This window comes from Lagopus muta, chromosome 2 (genome assembly GCF_023343835.1).
Source record: "Lagopus muta isolate bLagMut1 chromosome 2, bLagMut1 primary, whole genome shotgun sequence".
NCBI lineage: Eukaryota > Metazoa > Chordata > Aves > Galliformes > Phasianidae > Lagopus > Lagopus muta.
The window spans coordinates 32,436,664-32,460,806 of NC_064434.1; the positions used below are offsets into that span (position 1 = coordinate 32,436,664).

The window sequence follows — 24,143 nt, forward strand, 5'->3', positions numbered from 1 at the left end:
CCCGCATGGCTCCCCCGTGTCTTCTCCCACAGCTTGGACAGACAGAGCCAGCTTGTCTCCATAGGCATAAATACCCCCTCAGACACCCAAGAGAGTCTGACAAGGGCTGAGTCAAGTGTGTAGGGGGAAGACAGATAACATACCCACACAGCTAATCTGGCAGCCCAACTCCTGATCTACACTGCTCTGATTATTGCCTGCCAGGATCAAATGCTCACTGCATCCATTGAAACTTCCTCTTTTTTTCTGTCCCAGTTCAGGAAATCATCTCTAATTATACAAACATTAATACATGTACTCAGGTATCATTAGAGCTGCCTAAGTAGGGCTGGAGGTGGTTATGGTTGTACCCAAGCAGTTCTATGGAGGTGTTGTGATGATGTGCAATAGCTAGGTACATAAATTTAGCCTGAAGGTGGGGAGAGCAAGGTATCATAAGAATTGAAACTAGGCTTTCATTCCAGCAAACATAGAAGTTCAAATTCACTCAAAAAAGAAAGTAAAATGAAATTTAAAAATCTGCAGCATAGCAAAAGAGGAACCATCTGTGTGAAGCAGAAATTAAGATTCTGCACAACGTGAACCATCACTTGTGCAAGCAAGTACTACTTACTTAAGGCTTATAGAATCTCAGGATAAACATTTGTAAAATTTCAGTGGCATATATTTGTCTCAATTTATTTCAACTACCTCGAAGTCCAATGCCCAGCCTCAGCATGCAGCTGTGCTGCACAGCAAGGCAGAAACCTCCAGGAGAAGTCCTGAACCAGAACATGGATTTCTACCTGTGGTCACTGTAGTTGTAATTGGAACACATTTCCAGATAATAGACTTCCCTGCTACCTGCATACAGTCAGAATGTCTTACTCAATGTGCAGTTTACTATTGGTCATTTTATTCCCATGAAAGACAAGCAAACTCAATTTCTTTCCAGTATAACACCTGCACCTATTTCAACCTAGCTCTACATTCACGTGGAATCAAGCAGAATCCTTTTCTCCTTTGCTTTCTGCCCTAAATTAGATAAATATTAGCATGAGAGAAGGTAGATTATTGTTAAATAGTCTGCTGTTTTGCCACTGAACTGAGTAATGAGGGTAGCCTTGCCTGAAGGCTGACTTTGTACACTTTAGTCAAGAATAGAGGTCAAAGGTGAAAAATTTAAAGTTCCTGTTTTTTCCAAAGCATGTTATTTATCTTATAATTCAATGAAGACTAACACGGTGCTTTATCTTAGCATGTAATTTGTCATAAAAAGGCCAAATTTCCCCTAGGATTTGGGTGACTGAAGACTGTCAGAGTCTCAGGTGATTTTTCAAACCATCTAACACTTTTGAAAACATTACCAAGTATGTTCAGGCTTCATTTCAAAATCAGGCTCAAGTCATTAATGCCTAAAAACAAAGTCAGAGATGGTTAGTCACACAGTACCAAATAAGCAGAGATGAAAATGTAGAATGAACGAATGAAAGGAAGGAACAGAAAAGCAGGGCTGAAGCCAAAATAGTAACCAACAAATGTGCATAAAGGAGAAAGGAAATCAAATTTATCCCTTTGTCAGACAAAATCACAAACTTGCTGTCACTCCCTGTAATTACCTCCATCGATCCAGCCCTTCCTGTTTGCTTCCAGCCAGAGAACCAGAGGTCCTGTGCCATCTTCTCACACTGCTCTAAGGGGCAAAGGGACAAGAAACTGCTGTGCCTGACTATCCTGGGCTTTTACATAGGTGTCTGCAAGGATGAGTCACATCTTCATCATCAATATTTAGTGTACATTTTTTGAGCCACTCTTGTCAGGATGGCCAGGGCCAAAATTACGGCTTAACTCTCATTGTGGATATGTTGCAGCTAGTTGGAAGAAGTAATGTAGACTTCAAGAAGATAACTGAAAATGCTAGGAGGTGGCACAGTGCCTGCTAATGCTTGAAAGGTTGGTCTTTTCCTCCAGGACCCATCTTGCTGCAGTGGCAATGAGTTGTACCAGGATGTGCTGTGGGTAAAAGCAAGGCATCAGCAATCATAGCTTTCACTTTGAAATTGAAGTTGCCCCTCTGAAGTCACCTAGGGAACCCCCATTAGAGTCTCACAGCTGGCAAGAGCAGAGCTTCAGCAAAACAAGTGACATATGTCATCTGCTCATGCTCCTATTCTCTGTGGACGTATAGGACAAGAAACGAAGCATGAAGCACAGTGGAATCCATTGGGAAGGCAGCATAACTGGAAGGGAGGCTGCATGTCTACATTTTAATTCTTACTTTGAAACCAGGAGTAAACTTATCCTGGGATTCCTTGCAAAGACTGTGTGAGGCAGAAGAAGTCAGGAAAGTCTGCAAAAGCAATTCAGACATATTGACACAAAGAAGAAACAGTGGGAAAAGGCTATGAAAAAAATTGTTTGCACATCACTGAGATGGATTTTGTCAAACAATTTTGCCTAGCAGAGCCATGCCTTCAAGAAAAATGGTGACAAGAGTTCAGCTCCTGAGCGGGTCTGTATGAAAATTAAAACCAAAAGTTTGCTGATATGTTACATAGACAACTCTCTACATCAGGTAGATGCATATTTGGATTCACTCACCCATATCCTTTTTTTGTCACCTAGACATTTCTTCCAGATAGAGAGGACTGTGTTTTCCTAGATATTACTTTTAGTCTGCACAAACCACTGCAGTTATTATAAAGTGCTGTATATCCAGGATATCTTGAACCTACGTCACTTGCACTGTTGGTCTGCAAAAGAGCTGAAAATCAACTTCATATCTGTATTCTTCCCACACCCGCTGAAGCATTTCAAATTCACATTTCACACAGAAGACAGGTCTCTGAACTCCCTTCTCCCAACATGTCATTACACCAGAGTTCCAGGAATTTGATTCTATTTGTAATTCTCTAGTTATCGAGGAAGAAGAAATTGTATTGAGTTGCATATGGAACACAGAAAATACTGAAATTTACTGAAGACAAGCTTTATTACTTTTTCTCTCTCATCCTTTTCTGGTCTACTTAGCAGCACTTAGAAAAACAGTGAGCTAATATTTCTTTGATATATGTTTTATAATTAAGCAGAATCATACTTCAAAAATCATGGAATTTCTATAAAAGATCTAATTATCAATTCAGTTGAGTTGTATGTTTGCATGTAATGTACGGCTACATTAACCTCAGCCTGTTTGAACTCCCTCAGTTATCTAAACTGGCACACTCCCCTTTCATTAACAGACACAAAAAACACTGTGAGTGAACATATGTTAGCAAAGACATCCAAATGCCTTTCTGTCTCTGTCACTCTAAAAATTTTATACCCAGCCAAAGACCTTGTAAGCCCTGGGAATAACCAAATTCTTGTTTCAAAAAGATTAGTACTCAAAAATTAAAAATAAAAATAAAATAAAATAAAATGGTACTAGCAAGACTAAAAGCTAAAGCTTAAATTATTTGTGAAGATAGAAAATCTCTGTCAAGATAGTTTTTAACCAAATAAATACTTGTACACTTCCAAAGGTGTTTTGATTGGTTAGCAATCTCTCTCATTCAGCATGAGGGATTGGATGAAGTTTAAGTGTCTGCTAGTGTCATTGGACTCCGGTGAACACTGGAGGGTGTTGAGGTATGGCAATAAGCTGTCTGGAGAAACTGTGGATGCCTCATCCCTGGAAATGCCCAAGGACATGTTGGATCGGACTTTGAACCTAGCCAAGTGGGATGTGTCCCTGCCCATGGCAGGGGGTTGGAAATAGACGATCTTTAACTTTTCTTTCAACTCAGCTCATTCTGTGATTCTGCGATGATTCTGTGACTTATGCAATAGTGTGGTACATGACTGAGAGATCCTCTCAGCTCTGCAGGACTAACTGTGGGAACCGAATAGAGCTTTATTGGAGACCTGGAACTTGAGATCACCCTGCAATCATTTTTTTCTTAAAATAGAAACTAACCTATGTGACTGGGAAGAAAGACCTTTTAACCAGTGCTTTTAAGAGCCCAAGCAGAAAAAAACATCAGAAAAGGAGAGTCAGCAGCATTTTAATCTTGAGTATGAGAGAGCTCCAGGCACAGAATAGGAATACAAAACACTCTGCAGTGAGGAATGAATGTGCAAACATTTGCCCTCATCCACTGCCTTCCTGGGGCAGACAATGCCAATAAAGTAGAGGCACAGTAATCTTTTAAGTTTGAGCTTGCCGTAGCTCCCAGCCTTTCCCTCAGCTTATGCTGTTCAGCACCAATGAAGACTTGCTATTTTCCAGACTTTCTCCACATTCCCTATGAAGGCCAAGAGGGCCAAATTGATCTCTGTGCCACCAAGCTGTGAATAAAAGCCTCAGTCTTAAGTTTCATTGGATCCTCTACTTCCAACTCACAATTTCATCTCAAAAAGCTGTAGGGGGGGGGGAAAGTAAGACAACAAAGGGTTTTTCCCCCATGAAACTTTGCTGTTGGTTAAGTGTATTATGAGCTTTTTATCCACATCTCACCAAAGTCAGTTCACAGGCCTTATGGCAAGCTAAGTCAGAAGCTACTAGAAAAGGTATCAGAAGGAGAGTCACTAACCATGACATTGCCAGAAATTTCAAGTGAGTGTATTGGATCATAGGTCTTGCTGTGAAGGCTTCTGAAGAAAAAAGAAATAATAATGTCATGTATGTCCAGATATGAGAGCACAATTAAATACTGCTTAAACAAAACCCTCTCCAGGCTTTAAGTTTCACACTCAGTGAACTTCTTAAGAGCTCACCTAAAGACATGATTTCTGAAATATCTGTAGAACATGTACGATTTTTATGCGTATTTCTCAGTCATACTCTCCTACATGGTGCCTGAGCTGGCTAATATGGGGGATACATTTTGCTAATCTTCAGGGAGAAATTTGATAGGTCTGGTGCTATTTGAACTTCCAGGTCACAGCCATCAGTAAGGGCTTTGCTGCACAGAGCTGTACTGCTAAGTTGGATCCATGGAAAACTGTTATGAAATGGAGCATTATGAAATTCAGGATCACCTGTATTGCATCTCCAGAAGTTCTGCATAAACAGGAACAGTCTCTCTCTTTGTCTTCTTCCAATACATTGATGACTTTTTTGTGCGTGTGTAACCAGATCTGTGTGAAATGATGGGTAGTAGCAGCCTGGAGAAATGGGGGGAAAAACAACTTTTATTCTCTTGCATAAAATGTCAAAACATGGATCAGACTGGCTGAACATCCAGAAATTCTTTCCATCCCATCCTTGGATTTGCCAGCCGTTCTAGGATGTCTTTTTTAAAAAATGAAGACAACTTACGAAATTGTCTAGCTTGAGTAAAGACAGATATTGTTTCCAATAGGAGGGGTGAGTTTATTTTGGAGTTTTAAATTATCTGTTTTTAATGTCTTATATTCAGGGATTGCTTTTCATTCCAAAATAGTCAAAGATACTTTATATCATACAAAAAGGTCCCTAAAAAGTGTCTTCTTTGTTTATTTAAATGAGACATTATCTTATTCTTAGCATTTAATATAATCCTTTTGGTGTTCAATAGGTCTTGTCCAAGCTGCTGATCATGAAAATTCCAAAATATTTTAGAAGAAGCCAGAAACAGTGAAAGAATTAATAAACAAAATACGACAGCCCAGCTTTACGGGAAAGCAAAGTGCCCATTTGGGTACTCTTTTTCTTGTATAGACAAAACGAGGGGAAAAAAATGTGAGTTGATTATCCTTACCAAGAAGAACTGGTGGAATTGCAATGTTCATCATAAACGGTTCTTCAGTGACAAAACTGAGAGGGAGAAAAATAGTGTAGAATTTTCAAAGATTTACCAAACTCTTCAGGATTTCTTTTGTTGTTGCTGTAATCATTAAAAACTGGTAATTATGATTACTTACTTGATGTTGTGTGTAGCAGCTACAGAAAGTTCCAACAGAATTCGGTCAGGAGTTTTCTGTGATATTTTGTACCTGTATTCAGCAAAACTTCAGGAATAAACAGGAGAGCATTTGGAGTTTCCATGCTGTGTATGCTTTGCAAATACGAAGCTTGAACAGTTAGAAACATTGCCAACAAGAATAAAAACTGCTGTATATATATATATATATATATATATATATATATATATATATATATATATACTGCACATACATGCTATGCTGAATGCGCAAAAAATATTTGCCATCTGGAGAAGTCGTAGGTGGAAAGTGCTTTTGTGCTGAAATGGCCATAAAATAGGAAATCTGACATTATTTTTCCTACCTTTGGCAGTAGTTTGTCAATGCGTCTTTTGTTGAGAATGTTTTAGTGTCAAGAAGAAACCCTACCTTTGAGGCCCACAGCTTCATAAAGTTTTTGCCTTTCAAAGGCAGGCAGTGCACGTCCGAGAGCAGCCAATCTTTTGGGTACAAACAAACAGACAGTTGTGATCCAGAGCAAAGCACAGTCCTCCTGAGCAGTCTACCAAATCCCCAGACTAATCCTTCTGGAAAAATCAAGCCTGTTCTTTATCTTCAGCATACTGGCAAGCAGGGGAAAACATCTTCCACTTCTTTGCCAGCCCAGCCAGGGCTTTTGGGAAGGGCAAACAGCTCAGCTGGATTACTGCTATGGGACTACAGTAGCTGAAGAATGAGCAATCCTCATGAAGGAAGTGCAAGAGACAACAAATGTCACAAATCTAGTGCTTTTAGAGTCTCCAGAGCAGGAAAATGCCTAATACAAATTTAGAGTACTTATTTTTGTTAGATTACTTGTTGCAGGTCTATAACTACCATCTTCTATAACAGGAAATGCATGTTGATATAGATAGTATACAGCGTATCATATAGTGCATTATTTTATGTTCACTGAATCCTCAGCTGCAGTTTGGGGCCTGAGGATAGTAAGTCATCCTTATGAATGGAGCAGTAGGTGCTTTTATTCAGTTCCTCCCAAGGAAACAAACAAGGTGACTTCTTCAACAAGACTATTTTCTGTCAGAAGACAGATTTACAAAGGAAAGGTTTACCTCAAATGACCTTAGACTAAAGATGTAACCCACTACCTCCTGCCCATCAGCTTTGCAGCAGCAGATTCCTATATCAGTAACCAAGCCCAGATCCAGCTGCTGACACCTATAGAGAACGATGCCAGATCATTACAGGACACCATTTTGTGCATAGACTGTCTAACCTGAGTGCTTGAAATAAGCTTACATTTCTAAGATTTACTATTACCAGTTGTTCTATAGGAAAACTGATATTTCAACTAGCAATTTGCAATTGCAAATAATGTATTACAGCTGGAAAAATATACATACTGGAATTCACAAAATTCCCGTGAAAACAAGAGAGGAAGTCTTCTCCTAATATGAAGTTGTATGTGGAAAAGACATTAGATATTGTCATAATCTGAATTGAAGCCCGATATCTTTACCCTGTGATTAATGTGGAAAAAACAGTGACTAACGGGTAAAAATAATGTCTATACGAGCAGTCTTCAGCTTTTTATTTCAACTTCTCAGATTGTGGAACTCTAGGTACCTACGTGGAACACATATCTGGAAAATCCAGCCTAGAAATGCTACTGTTTAAAGAGAATATCCTAGGGGAACATATAAAGTCTGCTTTCTCTTCCCCCATCTCTTTCCCCACCCTCCCCCCCCCCCCCCCCCTGCATCTTCCTTCCTAGCAGGATTGCAAGGTTAGTGAGATCATAAAGAAACTGAGCATAGCCAGGATAAATCCTAGATAAAGATCCACATTTTGAGATGACAAGTCTAATCCAAACCTGCTCAACTCAATCTAAGAGGCAAGTGATGGTAAATGTCTCAGTGAAGAGCAGAAAGCCCACAGATTCACATACTGCTCTGACTGTACTTCCTAATAGATCTCAGAAGAAATGCAAGCCAGAGTACGTGCTCTATATGGCATGAGCATTGCAAATAGGATCTGGCATCCAGGTAGCAAACCATAACTCAAAACCAATTGACTTCAACAGGTTTGGGGCATATATTTGGATCCTGTGGACTACAACAACTCAGCAGTGGTGAAATTAAATGCATGATTCTCTGGAGTGTAGAAGAACACAAAAATATTTTGACAACCAAACAGAAACAACTGTGCAGAAAATACACTGAGATCTGGATTGCAAGGCTGTTTGCACACCATTTTTTTCCCCTCTCACAATAGAAACTGTGGGCATCTTGAAGAGACTAAAATTACTAAGAGTCTGCAAATAATTGTGCCCTGGAACACTGGAGGCCAAACACTAATGGAGAAGAAGTGGATGAAGCCAAAGGCACTGTGCTTTTGCCACAACTTTTTAATTGCTCCAACTACAAAACAAGAAACAAACCCTGGTCCTGATGAGGCCAATAGTAAATCATTGGACTTGGCCCCACAGATCTACATTTCTTACTATTAACTTTTCTCCGCTTTCCAGAAAAGGGCATTCCTTTTAGCAATATTCTAATTCCTCATCAACATGCTACTGTTACTTGTCATGTCTACACAATTCTACAATCATGTGTGGTTCAGTTTACAGCATCAAGTATTGGCCTCAGTGTTACTTTCAGTTTTGCGTTTATTACCTTTTATCTCACTGCTTATACTTACAGCTTAGTTTGTTTTTCACACTTTTCTTCGTGACATGACACACTGCCATTATCAGCTGTATCACACTTTCCACTAGGCTAACAGAATGAGACAGACTGGGAACACAACCAGTTCAGGTAAAATACAAACTGACACTCATTAACAGAAACAATGGAAAGTGGACGCTAAAAGAGAGTCTCCATCAGATGAGATGTATACCATGCATGCCAGGAGAAGTGAACTACTTCAACAGAGAAGTGAACTGCTCCAATAAACTTGAGCTTTAAACTCTGCTTGAACATCTAAGGAGGAGGCAAACCAAATTCATTGAGTGACCAGGCTCTGTCAGCACTGCTAGGAGTTCAAACAGAAATCTTTCCCCTCCTATCAGATATCCTAATCTCTCATGTGGTCCAAGTGTGTATATGTGACACATTTGCTTTGCAGCTGCCTGACCAACCAGGGAGGGCAGAGGACTCTGGGGGCGAGGAGATAATGCAAACCAACTTTCTTCCACCCCACTCGAAGGGCTTTCAACAGGAAAATATGCTATATATTTGTTTGCTTTGGATGCAAATGCACAATAAGGAACATTTTATGGACAGTTGATCCTGCCTTTGGGCAAAGGCATAATGCAGAGTATGCTCGTGGGCTCTTCCCACCCATTTCTTCTGATACAGGGATTGTGTGGACTGACAGTATTAACAGCAATGACACACATCTCCCATTCTCAGAAACAGCTTGAAAAGCCTTTCATCACTTTATCCACTCCCCATCCCAACATGCTACAGCAGGTTTGGATATTTGCAGCAATAGGCTTGGGCTCTGTCTAAGGAGAACCTGAGCTGCCTGGATGCTGCACCAGCTACTCATAGCAGTACCAAGAGAGGATCTGGTTTTCACGGGCTTTGCTCAGTCAGCAGCACTGCACAGGAAGGGTCCTAAGCTTTATTAACTTTTCTGCCAACATTTCAGTTTTCTCAGTACACATTATGGAGGAAGAGAGGAGCTTAGGTAGGAGAAAGAGAAGGTGAACCTGGAGGAAGATATCAGAGCAATGTTGTACTGTAGACACTACTACAGAGCCTGTGAATGGAGGGCTCTGTGACATGATGGGCTTTTGCTGGGAAACTAAAGCTCTCCGCATGGTCTTTTTGACAGCAGGGCTCTGACAGCAGTCACCATTTTGAGGGTAACTGCCAAAAATCAGACATGTGAAAAGAAATTTGGGAAGTGCCCACTGGGGAAAGAAATCCCCATGCCTTTCATGAAAAGTTAATAACTGTTGGAGAAAAAAAAAACTGTAGGAATGGCTGTGAAAATCAACTTATGCATAAAGGATCAGTGCCAGATTATTCATGTGGTTTTCCTATTTGTGTGGGTTGTTTTGGTTTTGTTTTTTTCCTTATAAATAGATAATAAAGTGTTTATGAATGAAAGGTAGACTGGAAAAAAAAAAATCAATTTGATATATAAAATTAAGTTTTGGTGCCAAAATGCTTGGACTTCATTTACAAGGAGAAAAGTACTTTTCCAGCAGGCGTCTTACTTACAAAAAATAAAATAAAATAAAATAAAATAAAGCCACTAGAGATTAAGGAGGAAATAAATAGGATTAGTATATGAAGAGTAAATAGTGAGGAAGTTTGGGCCATAAGAGATTAATTAGGAATATAAACTTGCTCTTGCTTTGCCTGAGACAAATGGGCCCAACTGTACTCAGTGTGTATTAAGGTATATGGAAAGCAACAGAATAGTAAAGAGACTTCCCAAGAGTCATAGCCCTCAGTCATAGCCCTCCTCTTTGGACCTTCCCCTCTCAGAGTCCTAGATGTCCAGATAACCTGCTAAATCTGCAGATTTTTGTGATGAGTGGGGGAAGTTCCTGCAGACAGCTTCGTTGCACATGCTTCCTTCCTTCAAGCATGAGACAGTCAGTGCAGAAGCCTGAACTGCCAGTGTACAGGCATTCACTAAGCTGTGTTCAGAATCACAAAATTAAAAACAGTGATTTAAAGTTTAAAATGCATTATCCAGTTTTTATGCGCATACAGCCACAAGCACGTGCACATACACAAACATGTACACTCTCAAGCAAACCAGAAAAATTTGCTATTCTAAACAAATTTACCACACAGCTTCAGATAAATATTTGGACGTTGAAATGTCAAAACACTCAATAGAACTATCATTGTGGAAAACACATTTTTTATTTCTGCATTTGCTACATATATGAAAAAAAGCAGTTGAAGTACATTTAAAATACTTAGCTCTACTTGAGATAGAATAAACTATCTCAAACAAAACTTAAACAAAATTAGCAGTGTAATTATCATTAAATCCTCTGTTTCAATACTGTATTTCCCCATCACTGACTCTCCCTTTTCATTTTCAAGTGTGTCCATTCAAACCAGTTCTTTTCCCCAACAACTTTTACAGATTTCGTCCAGAACCTAAATAGGCTTTTCTGGCTGAGCTCTAGACTTACTCATCTCTACCACCCACACTGTTGGCAAGGGCCAGCCACAATCAAGGGGACTCAGGGGCATCTAAGAACCTGGGCTCTGCAGCACTGCAGAGCACCTCTGCCTCCTTTGGTCGCTGTCTTTCTCCGCATGCTAGGGGACATTCCAATTCCTTTGAAGACCTTAGCTGAGTGTCAAAGGGAGATGTTAGGTTTTCAGGTTTCTCTAGTCACTTAATCTGAAAGCAGGTGGAGCTCCTGCCTGGACAACCCAAGAGCAGAAAAAATGAGGACAGCTGCTGGAGAGTAGTGTGAGCCAGGCATGAAGGAGGGGAGTTTTGAAGGAGAAAAAGGACCTATTTCAGAAATCGAAGGACTGCTGAAAAAAAACGAGCAGCCAGATGGAGGCCTGTCCCTGGGACTATGCCTGACACAATCTAGGACGTGGTTGCAGAACTGAAAACAAGAAGATAAAGCTACAGGGCATCCCATGTATCTGCAAGAACATAGACGAAAGAGGAGATGTGATGCAACCTTTGATTCTCTCTCAGTCTCTGACCTTCTTCTTAGAACACCTCCTAGTTTCCCTTCAGTACAGGTTTTGGAATTTCAAAGACCATCACAAATTTCTGATATGTTCGTTACAATAAAAGAGCCCAGGCAGGTTAACTAAAATCCCTGGCCACCTCAGGTCTCATCAACAGCAGTGTACAAAATCCCATATCCATACTCCCACCAAGTAACAACCAGTTTCCTCCTACAGATCCATTGAAATTCAGCTCCTCTTTGTAAGCAAAAGGTTGGCATAAGCCAGCTCTATTGTAAGTAAGGTTTCATAATTAATTTTCCCCAGTGCATGTCCAGCATGTCAGATGTGCAACACAGCTACTGAACAGGTCAAGGCCAGCCACATGGTCTCCCTTTGCCTGGACATGCTTACTCAAGGCACTGCTTGCCAGTGTCCTGCAAAGGCTGTTGACACCAAGGATGGATTCTGGCCACACAGAAGGGGGGTCTCAGGGGAAAATAACCAATCAAGCTGCACTCTGTACTACACACATCCTTCAAACCAAAAGGGACAGGATGGACAACATCCCCAGCCTGCACATTTTCTGGACCAAACCCTATTTGTGTGCTTTGGGGCAGTCAATTCACACTAGTGTGAGAAGGACATTGTGGTGAAATAGCCATGTTAATGACTAGCAAAGCAGTTGCTTCCCAGAAAATTAGTGGGTTTTGGTTAGATTTGCCAGTTTTTGTTTTTAGTATGTTTAGAAGAAATTTAAATCTAAAATCATTGGTGCAAACTAAATATATACAATCCCAGCCTTCATAAATGTGAATGTTTCTGTCTACTGCATAATCAAAGTAAGCAACTTCTGAAATACTTTCCAGAAAGGTTATCATTCTGGCCTTTCCTGTCATGTTATTTAAACTACACCTACCAAATGGACTCATTTAGAAATACATACGTCTTTCAGAAAGTAAGTAAAGTTCTCATTCGAATATGTTCCTATATTTTTTGCCAAGCTCTCAGGGAAAAATATCCATTAATCTTTATCACATCAGAGACATAAGCCAAACTTTTGCCAGTGCTCTTACTGCATTATATTTTATTTGGGATAGAGAAAGGGAATTATATCTCACAGAAGTACCTCATATTAACTAGCAATCATACTGTGAAGACGTACATGAAGATCACTGCAGGCCAGAGACCTTCCTGCTAGCACGATCAAGAGCCTCGCGGGGGAGGCAGAATGGGGTATTCCAACCCTAATTCTGACTTTCCTGCCCTTTGTGGGTCTGAACCACATGTGGACTCACCCAGTTTCTGATGGGTGATTTACAGCCAAGACCCTGAGAATAGGCAAAGAAGATGGAAACATAGACTGCTCAGTAACCACAGCACATGGCTCCTGCGGGCACCACTACAGTCACAGGCCTACAGCTGAGTTTCAAATTATTCTATTGAATTACAGAGAGAGCTGTAATTAGGCTCCCCTCCCCTCAACCTCATTATATACAGTGGTTTGCTGCCATTAAATCCATCTTCTGACAACTTTTGTCTATAAACTGCTTAGTATATCAAGATTTTTTCTGAATGTTGCAATTTGATATATTAAGGAGGTAATACAGTTTGAGTAAAACTGTGTCCCAGGATAATGATTTCCTGCTGTCAGGGCTGAGGCTCTCTGGATTTATGTCAGTATACATTTTGGGGATTCACTGACCAACTAGTGGAGGGAGCCCTGCAACATGGAGTTTATCTTGTTAAGAAAACCCCTGAGCCTGATGCACTTTTCTGGTAGACAGCCTAAAATAATAATAATAATAGTTTGGTAATACCTTCATAGAAACAAAAAAGCATTATCTCCTGCCAGGAGACCCACTCACTTTTTGGAAACTCAGCTTCGAGGGGTGCAATGTACAAGCTCCATTTCTTCAACACGTTTGTAACTCGTGGCTCCGGAGTCATAGGATACTGCTACACACTGCTACTCAACAGTTGTTTCATTTCACTTCCTGAAGAAATTGCCAGTCAATAGTTGGGGGAAAAAATGTATCTGTTTCAGCACTGACTATATGGAAACAAGACTGATTTCAGATCTCAGTTATACAGATACACTGCATCAAGAACACAGCTTTTGAAGAGAGCAAATTATTTCAGCCATGAGCAAAGGCAAGCTGAGACTTTGATACAATACTCTTAGCAAGTGAACAAACATACAGAAATCAATAATATTCCATGAAAATTGACTCTTTTGGAAACATTTTTTGTTATGTCCCATTTTTTAGAGAAGCAAGAACTTACTTGTAAGTTGACTTACAGTGAGAAATGTAAAGAAAAATACAGAGGATGTTGAAATCCCCATATGGAGAAGCTCTAAGGAAAGGGACTTGCACACGGCTGTTTGCACAGTGCCTCGTACAATGGGTCCTAACCTGGTTATGCCCTTTAGTTGCTATTGCAGTGCAAACAATCAACAACAAAGAAGTAGCAAGTAGTGCTAGGGTCAAGAGCAGCTACCGAATCTGCATTGTGTGCATGCCTCTACGAGTGCTGGGGTGGATGCTGCAACCTCATCTGCAGCAAAACTCTGTTGGTCCCAGCAGCTTTAGCTCAGGAGCCTGTTGCACCAGCCAGAATTCCATCAGATCATTCCCATCATTCCATCATTCCTGGATGCTCTTATTGCTGTGGAAAGGCATTTCTGGGAGGACAGAGGATGCCACCCAATAAGAAAGACTGAGAGCTTGAAAAGCAAGCTTTTAGCAGTACAGAACATCTGCTGGACACCTTTCTACTTCTTATACAAAATATCGTCTGATCACAGAGGATCTGTTTGAAACAATACTTACATACGTATTGGTCGGTAATGTGTATTGTAACTAACCAAAATACGAGTAAATACATCAGGAGACCTGCAGCAGTCATGACTACTCCAAAATCACTAGAAAATAAGTATATCCTGATCAGTGTTAAGTCTCTCCAATACTGTGAGAGCATGTGCCAGAAAGACTGTCAGTAGTTCCTCATCAGTACTCAAAGCCCTTTTTCCTCTCCTCATAGGAGAAGAAGCCATCACTGGTGTGGCTAACAGCTCAGTCCTGCAAAGTCTCCACTGCCTAATGAGTCGCCTTTATACAAATGACTGCAATAACACAATCCAAGGCAGATGCTGCATTCTTCATTCAGATATAAAATAGATATTCTCCCTCAGCGAATGGCACAAGACAAGTGACATCTCTAAGACCCTGGAGACAAAAATGAGGCTGTCTCAGTTTTGGATGAAATTTGACAAGTTTCAAGTTAATGGGATTTCTATGATTTTTGAATAAATTTAAGCAGTGTGAAAGACATGAAGACACATGTTGGCTGCAAGAAAGCAGATGCTACTCCCCAAGTTCCCGGTACACAGGACAAATGTCTCTGCAAATCCCCACAAGGGACTGTGACTTTGGCTCACACAGACACAGAATGAATCTGGCAGATGAGAAAACCCAGCCTTGAATAATTGACATCATTGGTGGCAGAGGGCTGGGAAGAAATGAAAAGCACGTTGGAAAGCTAAAAAAAATGTGCAATTCAATTTTACAGTTCCATAAAAAAGGAAAGAGAGCATTTCACAGCTGGCAAGAAGTAAGGCCCAAGCTCTTAAGTTTCACTTCCACCACTGGCTGACATTTATAGTATTATTTATAAACAGCCTTTATGAAAATCAGTCAAGTCGTAGTTCACACCACTATCACAAAGCAGGGTATTATTATGTACTCATTGTTTTCTATATAAAAAAGCACAGAGTGAGGAGGATTAAATGTATATGCTTCTCTAGTGTGTACTTCAAGACAAAGCCCAGTGTTTGCTTTGCAGTACATGAACAACCTCCTACAACCCAGAGAAAATCTTTAAAGCTGAGTAAGAAATGTACTTTCTTCTAGTTTGGATATTGATATTTCCAACAAGTACCTTGCAGCATACTTTTTTCTCCATTAATCATAATTGTTGATCTGCTAAATCTTTAATTCATGTAACTGTTACCCTGCCCTGCACTTCTTGAAATGACCGAGGAACTGCTTGTACAAGCCTGTATGCATAACTCCCTGTGTTACGAGGAACTAAGTTGAAAACTTCATCTCAAATATGTCTCAATAGCATTTCACAGGATACCCAGAAACTCTACTTACAGTGATAAGTTACACACCTGTTACTGAATCTCAGCTAACAAATCATCTAGCATAGACATTATGTCAGTGGCTCTAATATTCCAGGCAGCAGCTGAACTACTGCTAAGTTGAAGAGCTCACACTGCTGGCCTCTCCATTTCTGATGCAACAATCAGGATGAAAAGACAATATAGAAACATGCAAAGAACAGCAACAGAGAAGGGAGAACAAGAGAAAATACTCAAGAAAAACAAGCTTAAAAAAAAAAATAAATGTGTTTTTACCTTTTTTTCCTCAGAGTTTGAGTTGAATTAAGAACAGTTGGAATTATAGAAAGATTACCTTGCAATTACTTTTCCACATCAGAAAGCACTGCAGGAACTCCATGGATGCCCTGGATTGAGGGAAAGACTCAATCAAAGGAATTACAGTGAAAAAGAAGGCCATGTGATCACTGCAGATACAGGAGTGCTCTTAAAGTACTTCGCTGATGAAGGTAAATGAGAGAAGAGTGTTGCAGAGCTATATACATCTCCATCAGGAACCTCTGACTTCCTGTTTCAGGCCCCTCCCATTATCTTTGTTCAAATGGCAGGAGGGTAACTAGACATACACACCAGAATCAATATGCTAGATGTCTCCAAAACATAGTTATAAGTTAGCAACTATCTTTGCATTAGTTTGACTTTGAAAAGGATTCAGTTCTACATCTTGCATGGGAGAAGCTGAAGAGAGATAGGCCTGTGTAGGTTTAGACATTGAGGTTTCTATTTTTTAAAGCTCTGGTTGTTCTGTATTTTTCCATGCTTAGGAAGACAAACTTAATAATCAGGAGAACAGTTCATCCAAAAGAGTTATCAACCTCCAAATCCAAAAGAAGGGTGAGCATGTTTAGTCCTACTACTCTCTTGACAAGAAGAGATTTATGTCTGTCAAGCTGTTACAGGAATCTAAGGGAACTTTTAATCCTGAAGAATAACTGTTTTGTGCACAATATTTAAGTGCGTATTTGGGATGAAGTTTTTCAACCAAAACAACAAAAAAAGGAAGATTTTCTGACGTGTACTTGCATTGCATGTCCTAGTGAAATAGCCCAGCATGAAATGGTGGAATTGCACATCCATAAAACAATTATTTTTGTAGCCAAAGGCTATACTGGAGATGAGTCTGTTCCTCATGTTTTAGTAGGCCTTTGAAGAGTTAGCATTTCCTGTCTAAAAATGCATATTTTGATTTTGTTCTCCTGCTCCATATGTAAGGATTAGGGTCCCGCACACAGAGCTGCTTCTAACATGCTTCTGTAGAAGTTTAAGGTTTTCCTACAAAACTGCACTAGCTGTAATCACAGAATGTCAGAATGGATTGGGTTCAAATGGTCCTCCAGGTTCACCTGCTCCAATACCTGCTCAAACAGGGACACCTAGAGCAGGCTACTCAGGAATATGTTGAGGCAGTTTTTAAAGATCTCCAAGAAGGGATACTACTATCTCAGTGCAACAGCTCACAGCTATAGACTGTGCTCTATCTAAGAGCATGTAACCATTTGTATTTAATTTTACTAAAAATAAATAATATAAAGGGAGGAAGTTGTGGCAGTTTTAGGAAGGTATGTCTGGACCCATAAAAACACTTGGGAACAAAGCTTATGCGACTGTACTACAAAAATCTCAGCAGAGGTTTCATGGGGGTTTCCCAAGAGCAGGTTTATAGTACTGAACTCAGTATTATCTACTTATTGCCTTTCAGGGATTCCACATATATCTACTAGAGGATGCAGGGTTGATTTAGACTATGCTCATCTTCTTTCCTGGGCAAAGAGGTTCCTGGGGATTTTTCTTTTTCAAAAGCAATAAAATAAAAATGTGTTGCTTCAGCCAAAAAAAACCCTGCAGACCGTTGCTTATCTTTCAAAGTGACAGCTTCTCTGATTATGTTCATTTTAGCAGAGCACAAAGATTTGAGCCATTTCTTGACTCCTAATTTAATCTGTTAACATGGTCTCCCTTTGACGTGGCTTGTCAGGTGATTAAGGGTCTCACACCCTCATTCTGATTTCCCCCTTCTGCGGTCACCAGTGCTCCTCCCTCCTCAAAAAAAATCCAACCTACTAAAGCACAGTATTCAGCTGGCTCTGTCTCCATCATATATCGTATTCCTCCTCTGTTTGGGAAAGGTGGAGTCTCCACATTCTCAATACTCAGCTGGCATTCATGTCCCCTCCCCCTCACAAAAAAAAAAAAAAAAAAAAAAGCCATGGAGAAACTCCGAAGGTAAGAGTATCCAATCAGGCTTGGGATTTGAGAGACAAATGTCAAAAGACATTTGAATTTAGATGGTTTCCAGGCCTCCAATTTCCACTTGCGTCTTCAGGCATTGCAGGCACCTCTGCCAGACTGCCTAAAATACTTCAGAACTGAGCAAGCTAGCCTGAGGAAGCATTGGGCCACGTCCTCCTGCCTTTCCTGGCAGCACCATGGAAGGACAGGGCGGTAAGGATGCCGACCGTGTCCTCCTCCGGCTGCATCACTCAGCCTCAGCCGGCTGGCTTCTCAAAGGAGACACTGTGCAAGTGCCCAGTGCTGGGTGAGGGGGCTGCTCCTGTGCCCCGATAAACGAGCAGTCTAGCAGCTTGTTTATTTGTTTGTTTTTCTGGGGGAATACAGGTTCACTCATCATTACAATAAGCACATTGAAGCAAGCACTTAGCCGGTGCTAAGTCTTCCAAGCCCAGAGCCCTGAATGAATGAGGCCAGTAAAAACTGCATACTGCAGAGTCTTAGTTGATGTTTTTCAAATTAGTGCCAGACTGAGGCACCCTGGTTTAAAAAGTGTTGCCGTGAGCATTGTAAATTAATATTTTATATTCCCTTGAAGTGCCTTTGGAGGAAATTAGCCTTCATTACAGAAGCATCTCCCCTGTAAACACAGCAAATACCTCTGCTGACAAGGACAGCACTGTAGGGCAGGCAAGGAGAGCAAACATTGAGTCTGGGGAAGAATTGGACTGATTCAGCAGCTGTATCCAGTGGGTAGGCAAATCCCTGCTCCCAAGTTGCCGTGTTCGGCCTTCTGCTACAATAGGGCCCATATTTCTATTCAGGGAGCAGCACCCCTAGCCCTACAGGGCTGCTGAAACACCGAGGACCTTTGTGTGGCTGCCAGCAGGGTGCTTCACCATCCTGAACTACCAGGCACCACTAGGAAATTTTGGTCACACTGCCTAAACCACGAAGACAGCGGGAGTATTGCTAGGCTTCAGAGCTTTAACACAGCCTGACAAGCACTACACTGGTTTTGGTGCTGGTGGGGAGGTTTCTCTGCAGCTAAGCCCATTGGAATTGAGCAAAGTTCTCATAATGGATTGTGCTCCCATCAGAAAGCAGCCCAATGCTGCTCTTCCCAGCAAAGTGCTGCTCTCACCCTTTTTTGATGGAAGCAAGTTGGTATTCACCAGGAGCAAGCCAGAGCTATTTCAGACACGGAAGACAGAAGACACAAATCAATAGAAAAAAATAACTTCTTTTTATTTACAAAAAAAAATCCAAATATTGGATGCTGTAAACAAAATTCACAATCTGTTCCCTCTAGAGTCTGTTTCCCATCAGCTCTTTTTCTTTCTCTGACAACGCCTATAGTCAAAATGTTCCAAAAGAGCAATCCAAGGAGCAGTTTGCTGCAACAGGATGCCTTGCAGAAGGCAACAGTTGTATGGAAATCTGAGGGAAAGCAAATCTGCACAGACTCCTACGGACTGCAGGAGCCTGCAGTGCTTCAGCCAAGCTGTCTTGAAATTTGCAGGCGCTTTTTTTTTTTTTTTTTTTTTTAAACTATTTATTTTGTTAGCAAACCATTATTACAACAGCAAAACAGTACACTGATTTTCTTTCTCGCAAAGGAAACTCTCTGCATAAAGAAAACCATACAAAAGAATATATTCAAATAGAGCTGAATATGCAATTACAGTTTTTCCTTTTCTGTGCAGTTTTATCTAACACACTTCATTTTCTCAATTAAAAAAAAAAAAAAAAAAAAAAAAGCTTTTTTTGAAACTGGTAGGAGCTTCTCACACAATGCAAACCAAGCACTAAGTAAGAGGTGTTTCAAAGATTTGTATGAAGGCCTTTGTGCACGACAAAACAAAAATATTTTCAGTAAGTGCAATAAAACTATAAAAATATCATCTTTTTGGTCTTTTAACTGCCCTTCTATTTTTGGAGGAAGTGTTCTTGCACTGGGGAGACAGCTACATCTAAGAAAAAAAATCCAATTTCAAAGCTCTCGGTTGTTTCGCGATAGCTCTACTGAACCAAGTTTAGCTCCCTCTCGGTTAGTAATAAATTCAGCTGCAGCACAAACAGTTTTACTGTAATCAGGTCAATGTTTTTAATCAGTTCAGCACTTTAAAAGGGACACTGTCTCTTGCAGCAAGTTGTAGCCTTGCAGCTGATTGGATGAGAAAAATGAAGTCTACAAAGCAAGAATGTGGTTGTTAACTTTAAAAGTATCAGTGTAACGAAGGGCGGGAGGGGGAAACAGTTTTAAAAAGTCAGACTTCATGGAGAGGAAGGTGTGCAAACCGCAGGAATAAACCAGCTTTGAAAAGGGGTTCTTATTTAATTCTTGGCCTGAGCTCACGCCTTCTTCCCACCTCTAACACCAGGCACCTTTTAAACTCCCATCACAGTTACAACAAAGCTCCACCAGTTCCACCACTTGCTCATTTACATATGCAAAACAGATCCAGAATACCTATATAATATATATAAAAACATATTATATATGTATCAAAATGCAAACGCTGAAAGGTGCAGTTTAGCTCAGAGCCCTGCTGCATGCACTATAAGGTAACTAGCTGCTGTCAATCATAAAAACACAATAAAATTTGAGCGGAGAGGAAGTAAATCAAAACTTTCTTCTAAGCAATGGAAAAAGGGTCCTTTGATGGAAAAATACATTGTGTCATGTACTATCAGCATTCTGTCGTTGTGGCACAGCTATAGATTCTCAGCCCCCCTCAGAAGAGCAGATGACTCATTTATTTGCTGCAAATAGCTGCGGCGAGAGAAGACATACCACATTACCAGCTGATCCTATTTCCCCAGCCCTCCCCGTGCTTCCGCTAGGAACCTTCCCTGAGCTGCCGGCAGTGCAACGCTTTGGCCAGCACCTTCCAGCTCTGCCAGCCGACACCGGCCCCTGTAACACAGGCCCTGCTCTGGCCTCAGAGAGGAGGAAGGCCTCAGGGGGGAGGAAGGGTTGGCGGGGACAAGGTCTCCGAGCAAACACAGCGAAGGGCAATGAAACAGATTGTACATTTCCTGAAGAATTCACAGGGAAGGTGCTTCTGTAAACAAATCAGGTTCCCGCTAGATTGCCTTCAGAGTTAAAAGTACAAAGCGCGACAAAAATAGATGTACCTTAGTAGCTCCGTAGGGAAAACACAGCCGGGACACGAGCCCTGTTCTCTCTAGCTCCTGCCTCCACACACACGAGACCATGCAAAGATGCACAGTTTTCTCTCAAAACCCTGAATTCCCTTTTCTTTTTTTTCCCCCCCTCAGTAAAAAATAGCAAAATCAGAGTCAAGTGTCATTGAGTTATCGGGGTTTCAAAGCCCAACAAAAATCTAACACCTTCAGGGATGGCACTGAAGTGAAAACAACAGCAGAGGTTTCATTTTCCCCCTGCTGGTCTTTTGGGAGAGGAAATGAAAGTGAATAGGTATTGTTCCAATGTAAAGTGATTCCATTTAAATAAAGTACAGTACTGAACTTGTAAATGCAGTGTGACAACCAGATCAAAGATGTTTAATATTCGCATAAAAATATATATATATAATATATATATATATAAAATATAATTTTAAGCAATCGTGCAACTCTTAAAAAGGGTTCACTTCACATTTACTAAATTCTAGTGGTCCTGGAATGCATCACGCATTCTATTAAAATACTCCTTTAAATATTAACAATTAGTGTTCAAATCTCCAACTAATACAATATCCTTTAGCTGTCAGGGGGTTTAAATAAACCTATCTTTGATCCACGTTCCACTGAATTACACATAATGGAGGTATGCAGTCACAACATTAGTGGGTTAAATGTCAAAATGGCATTACAGTACAAAATAGTTTAAAAAAAAAAATCAGCTAGTCATATGTTTCTGTTTGTGGAATTATGGCTCACAAGCAATCCACTGAATTACTGTAATCCTTGTTCTTGCACCAAAGACATTATCCAAATCCCACCTTAATCCTGACTGGTTCATTTACTCCAAATTTCTCAGGTGTGGGTTAAAAATTCACTGCAAAGTGCCCACTGTCCTATGACATCCTGTTGCAAACTGGAAAACACATAGTACTTTATTTAAACATTCCTTAATTGCTACATTTTCCTAGACCACATTAATATATATTGTGTGTGTATATATATAGATATACACATATAACATGTACATATATACACACACAAACATATATACACACAAACACACACGTACCTAGGATAATAGCACACCGACATAACATTTACTCTATACAAGTATTTGCCAAGAAAAAAAATAGGGCATTTCCTCCACCAATTATTCACAAGCTTATGGTTGTTTTGCTTTTTAATCCTTGTGTCCCTGATAAAACAAAATGCATGGTTAAATCACAAAACTAGATTTTTCTCACTTCAAATTTTATGAAGGCATCAGGCACTTTCGATTACTATTGGTGTGTACAAATATAGCAACATCTTTTTTTTCTGTTTTGTTTTATATATATATATATATATATATATATTTATATATATACTCTACTGTGTCTTCTTTGCTCAGATAACTTATTTGTGAAATCTTTGGTCCTTGAGCATACTTAGTTTGCCACAGCTGTTCTCCCTGCATTCTCACATTTTAAAAATGGGAGGCACGCACACACAGCTGGAAATAATGGACTTTGCCATCATGCGTGTTTCCGTTTTTCTAACTGTACCAATCTACTACTGTTCATTTGGAGCAAGCTGTTTCTGATAAAGCATTCTCTATTCAAGCAAGCTATACATTCTACACTGTCAATCCATAGACGGCACTTGCTGCAAGCCCCAAATGCAGTAATTCCAATATACATTTTAATTCAGCTTATCTCTGCTTTATGCCTCTACTTTTAATTCCTGAATATATATATATAATTGTTTTTTTGAGTTTTTTTTTTTTGTTGGTTTTTTTGTTTCTTTCATATTCTCCCTTTTGCAGATCCCATTCTAGAGTAAGAATAAAAACAAAAGAAATAAGGCTTTCCCATCTTCTCTATGCCAAAGCTATGGGAGCAGATACTGCCAACCCATATTGTCATCAAGCATTCCTCCCTCACTTATCTCAGGGGAAGCTGGTTGCTTTTAATGACAGGCCTCTTGTGCTCTGGGTAGGATCCAATTATTTGGGGTTCTTTCTAGATCATGCTCCCATTGTTTATTAGAAGAACCACAAGCTTTCACCAAGCTTGAAAACCAGAGCAGATCTTCATTGCACAAAACACCCCATTTCAAAGGGGCTCATTGCCCCTTTCTACGCATTAGAAAAGGTTCTCCCCACTGGGTCTACTAATTTTGATCCTTAATTACAGGGCAGCCAGGTAGAGTACGTGTGCTGCTGGCATGGGAACACTGTCTGCACCTGGGCAATATAGTAATTGCTGAAGTTGGCATCTGCTACGTATGGGGCTGGCTGGTAGTAACAGGTGACATTGGCCACATTGGGGATGATATTCTGCTCGGCTAGGACCCGGATGGCCAGCATGGTGATCAGATTCAGCGTCTGTCTCCTCTCATGTCCCATCAGGCACACTGTGCTCTCGTTCACCACACCATGAAGGGTCATGAGATAGTCATACTTGCGGTCCTCTAATCCTACAAAGTGGTTCTGCAAGTAGGACTCCAGCTTCCTCTGCTGTTCTCCAATGTCTGAGAAGTCAATGAAAAACCTCGAGCACATGTATCTCTGCAGGGACTTAATCTCGGATTCAGAGGCAGCCCTAAAGCCCCTTACCAAAAGGTTGCAGTACTTCAGCAAACCGCCTCCTCTGATCTCTTCGGGGTTTCTGGTAGCAATGATCTTGTTGCAGAGGTGATCAAAAGCTTCTTGGAAATCCCCATAGACGCTCTCGCCGATGATGGTCGGGTGAAATGTCTCAGTCATCGGATTCTCTGAGCATTCATAAAAAAGCAGCAGGGAGTCCAGCTTGATTTGGAAGGAATCAACACTGAATTCAAACTGCCGCCTCAGAGAGTCCACGAACTTCAGCTCCACATTCTTGCCACTGTTGTTGGACAAGGAGATGAGGCTCCACCGGTCAGAATCATTGCATACTTTGACCATTTTCTGCACGTAAGCTTCCTACAAGTGCAAAGAGAATATGAGCAAACCCCTTTGCAGCCACTTGCCATCTCTAACCAGCCCTAGCAGTGCATGAAAGGAGCCTGCAGGTAGGGAC

The 24,143-nt window shown here is 40.6% G+C and overlaps 2 protein-coding genes across 4 annotated transcripts in view; one reads left to right on the forward strand and one right to left on the reverse strand.

Annotated features, from left to right (window-relative positions):
• The window catches only part of BCKDHB (branched chain keto acid dehydrogenase E1 subunit beta), a 1,150,961-nt gene that overhangs the window by 643,713 nt on the left and 483,105 nt on the right, over positions 1-24,143 (forward strand). The window lies entirely within an intron of this gene.
• TENT5A (terminal nucleotidyltransferase 5A) overlaps positions 19,476-24,143 on the reverse strand; it is a 42,732-nt gene continuing 38,064 nt past the window's right edge. For all 3 annotated transcript variants that reach the window (XM_048934894.1, XM_048934895.1, XM_048934896.1), the window contains one exon: positions 19,476-24,046. In XM_048934894.1, coding sequence (XP_048790851.1) covers positions 23,267-24,046 — 780 coding nt within the window. In that variant the 3' untranslated portion in view covers positions 19,476-23,266. The remainder of the gene's footprint in view (positions 24,047-24,143) is intronic.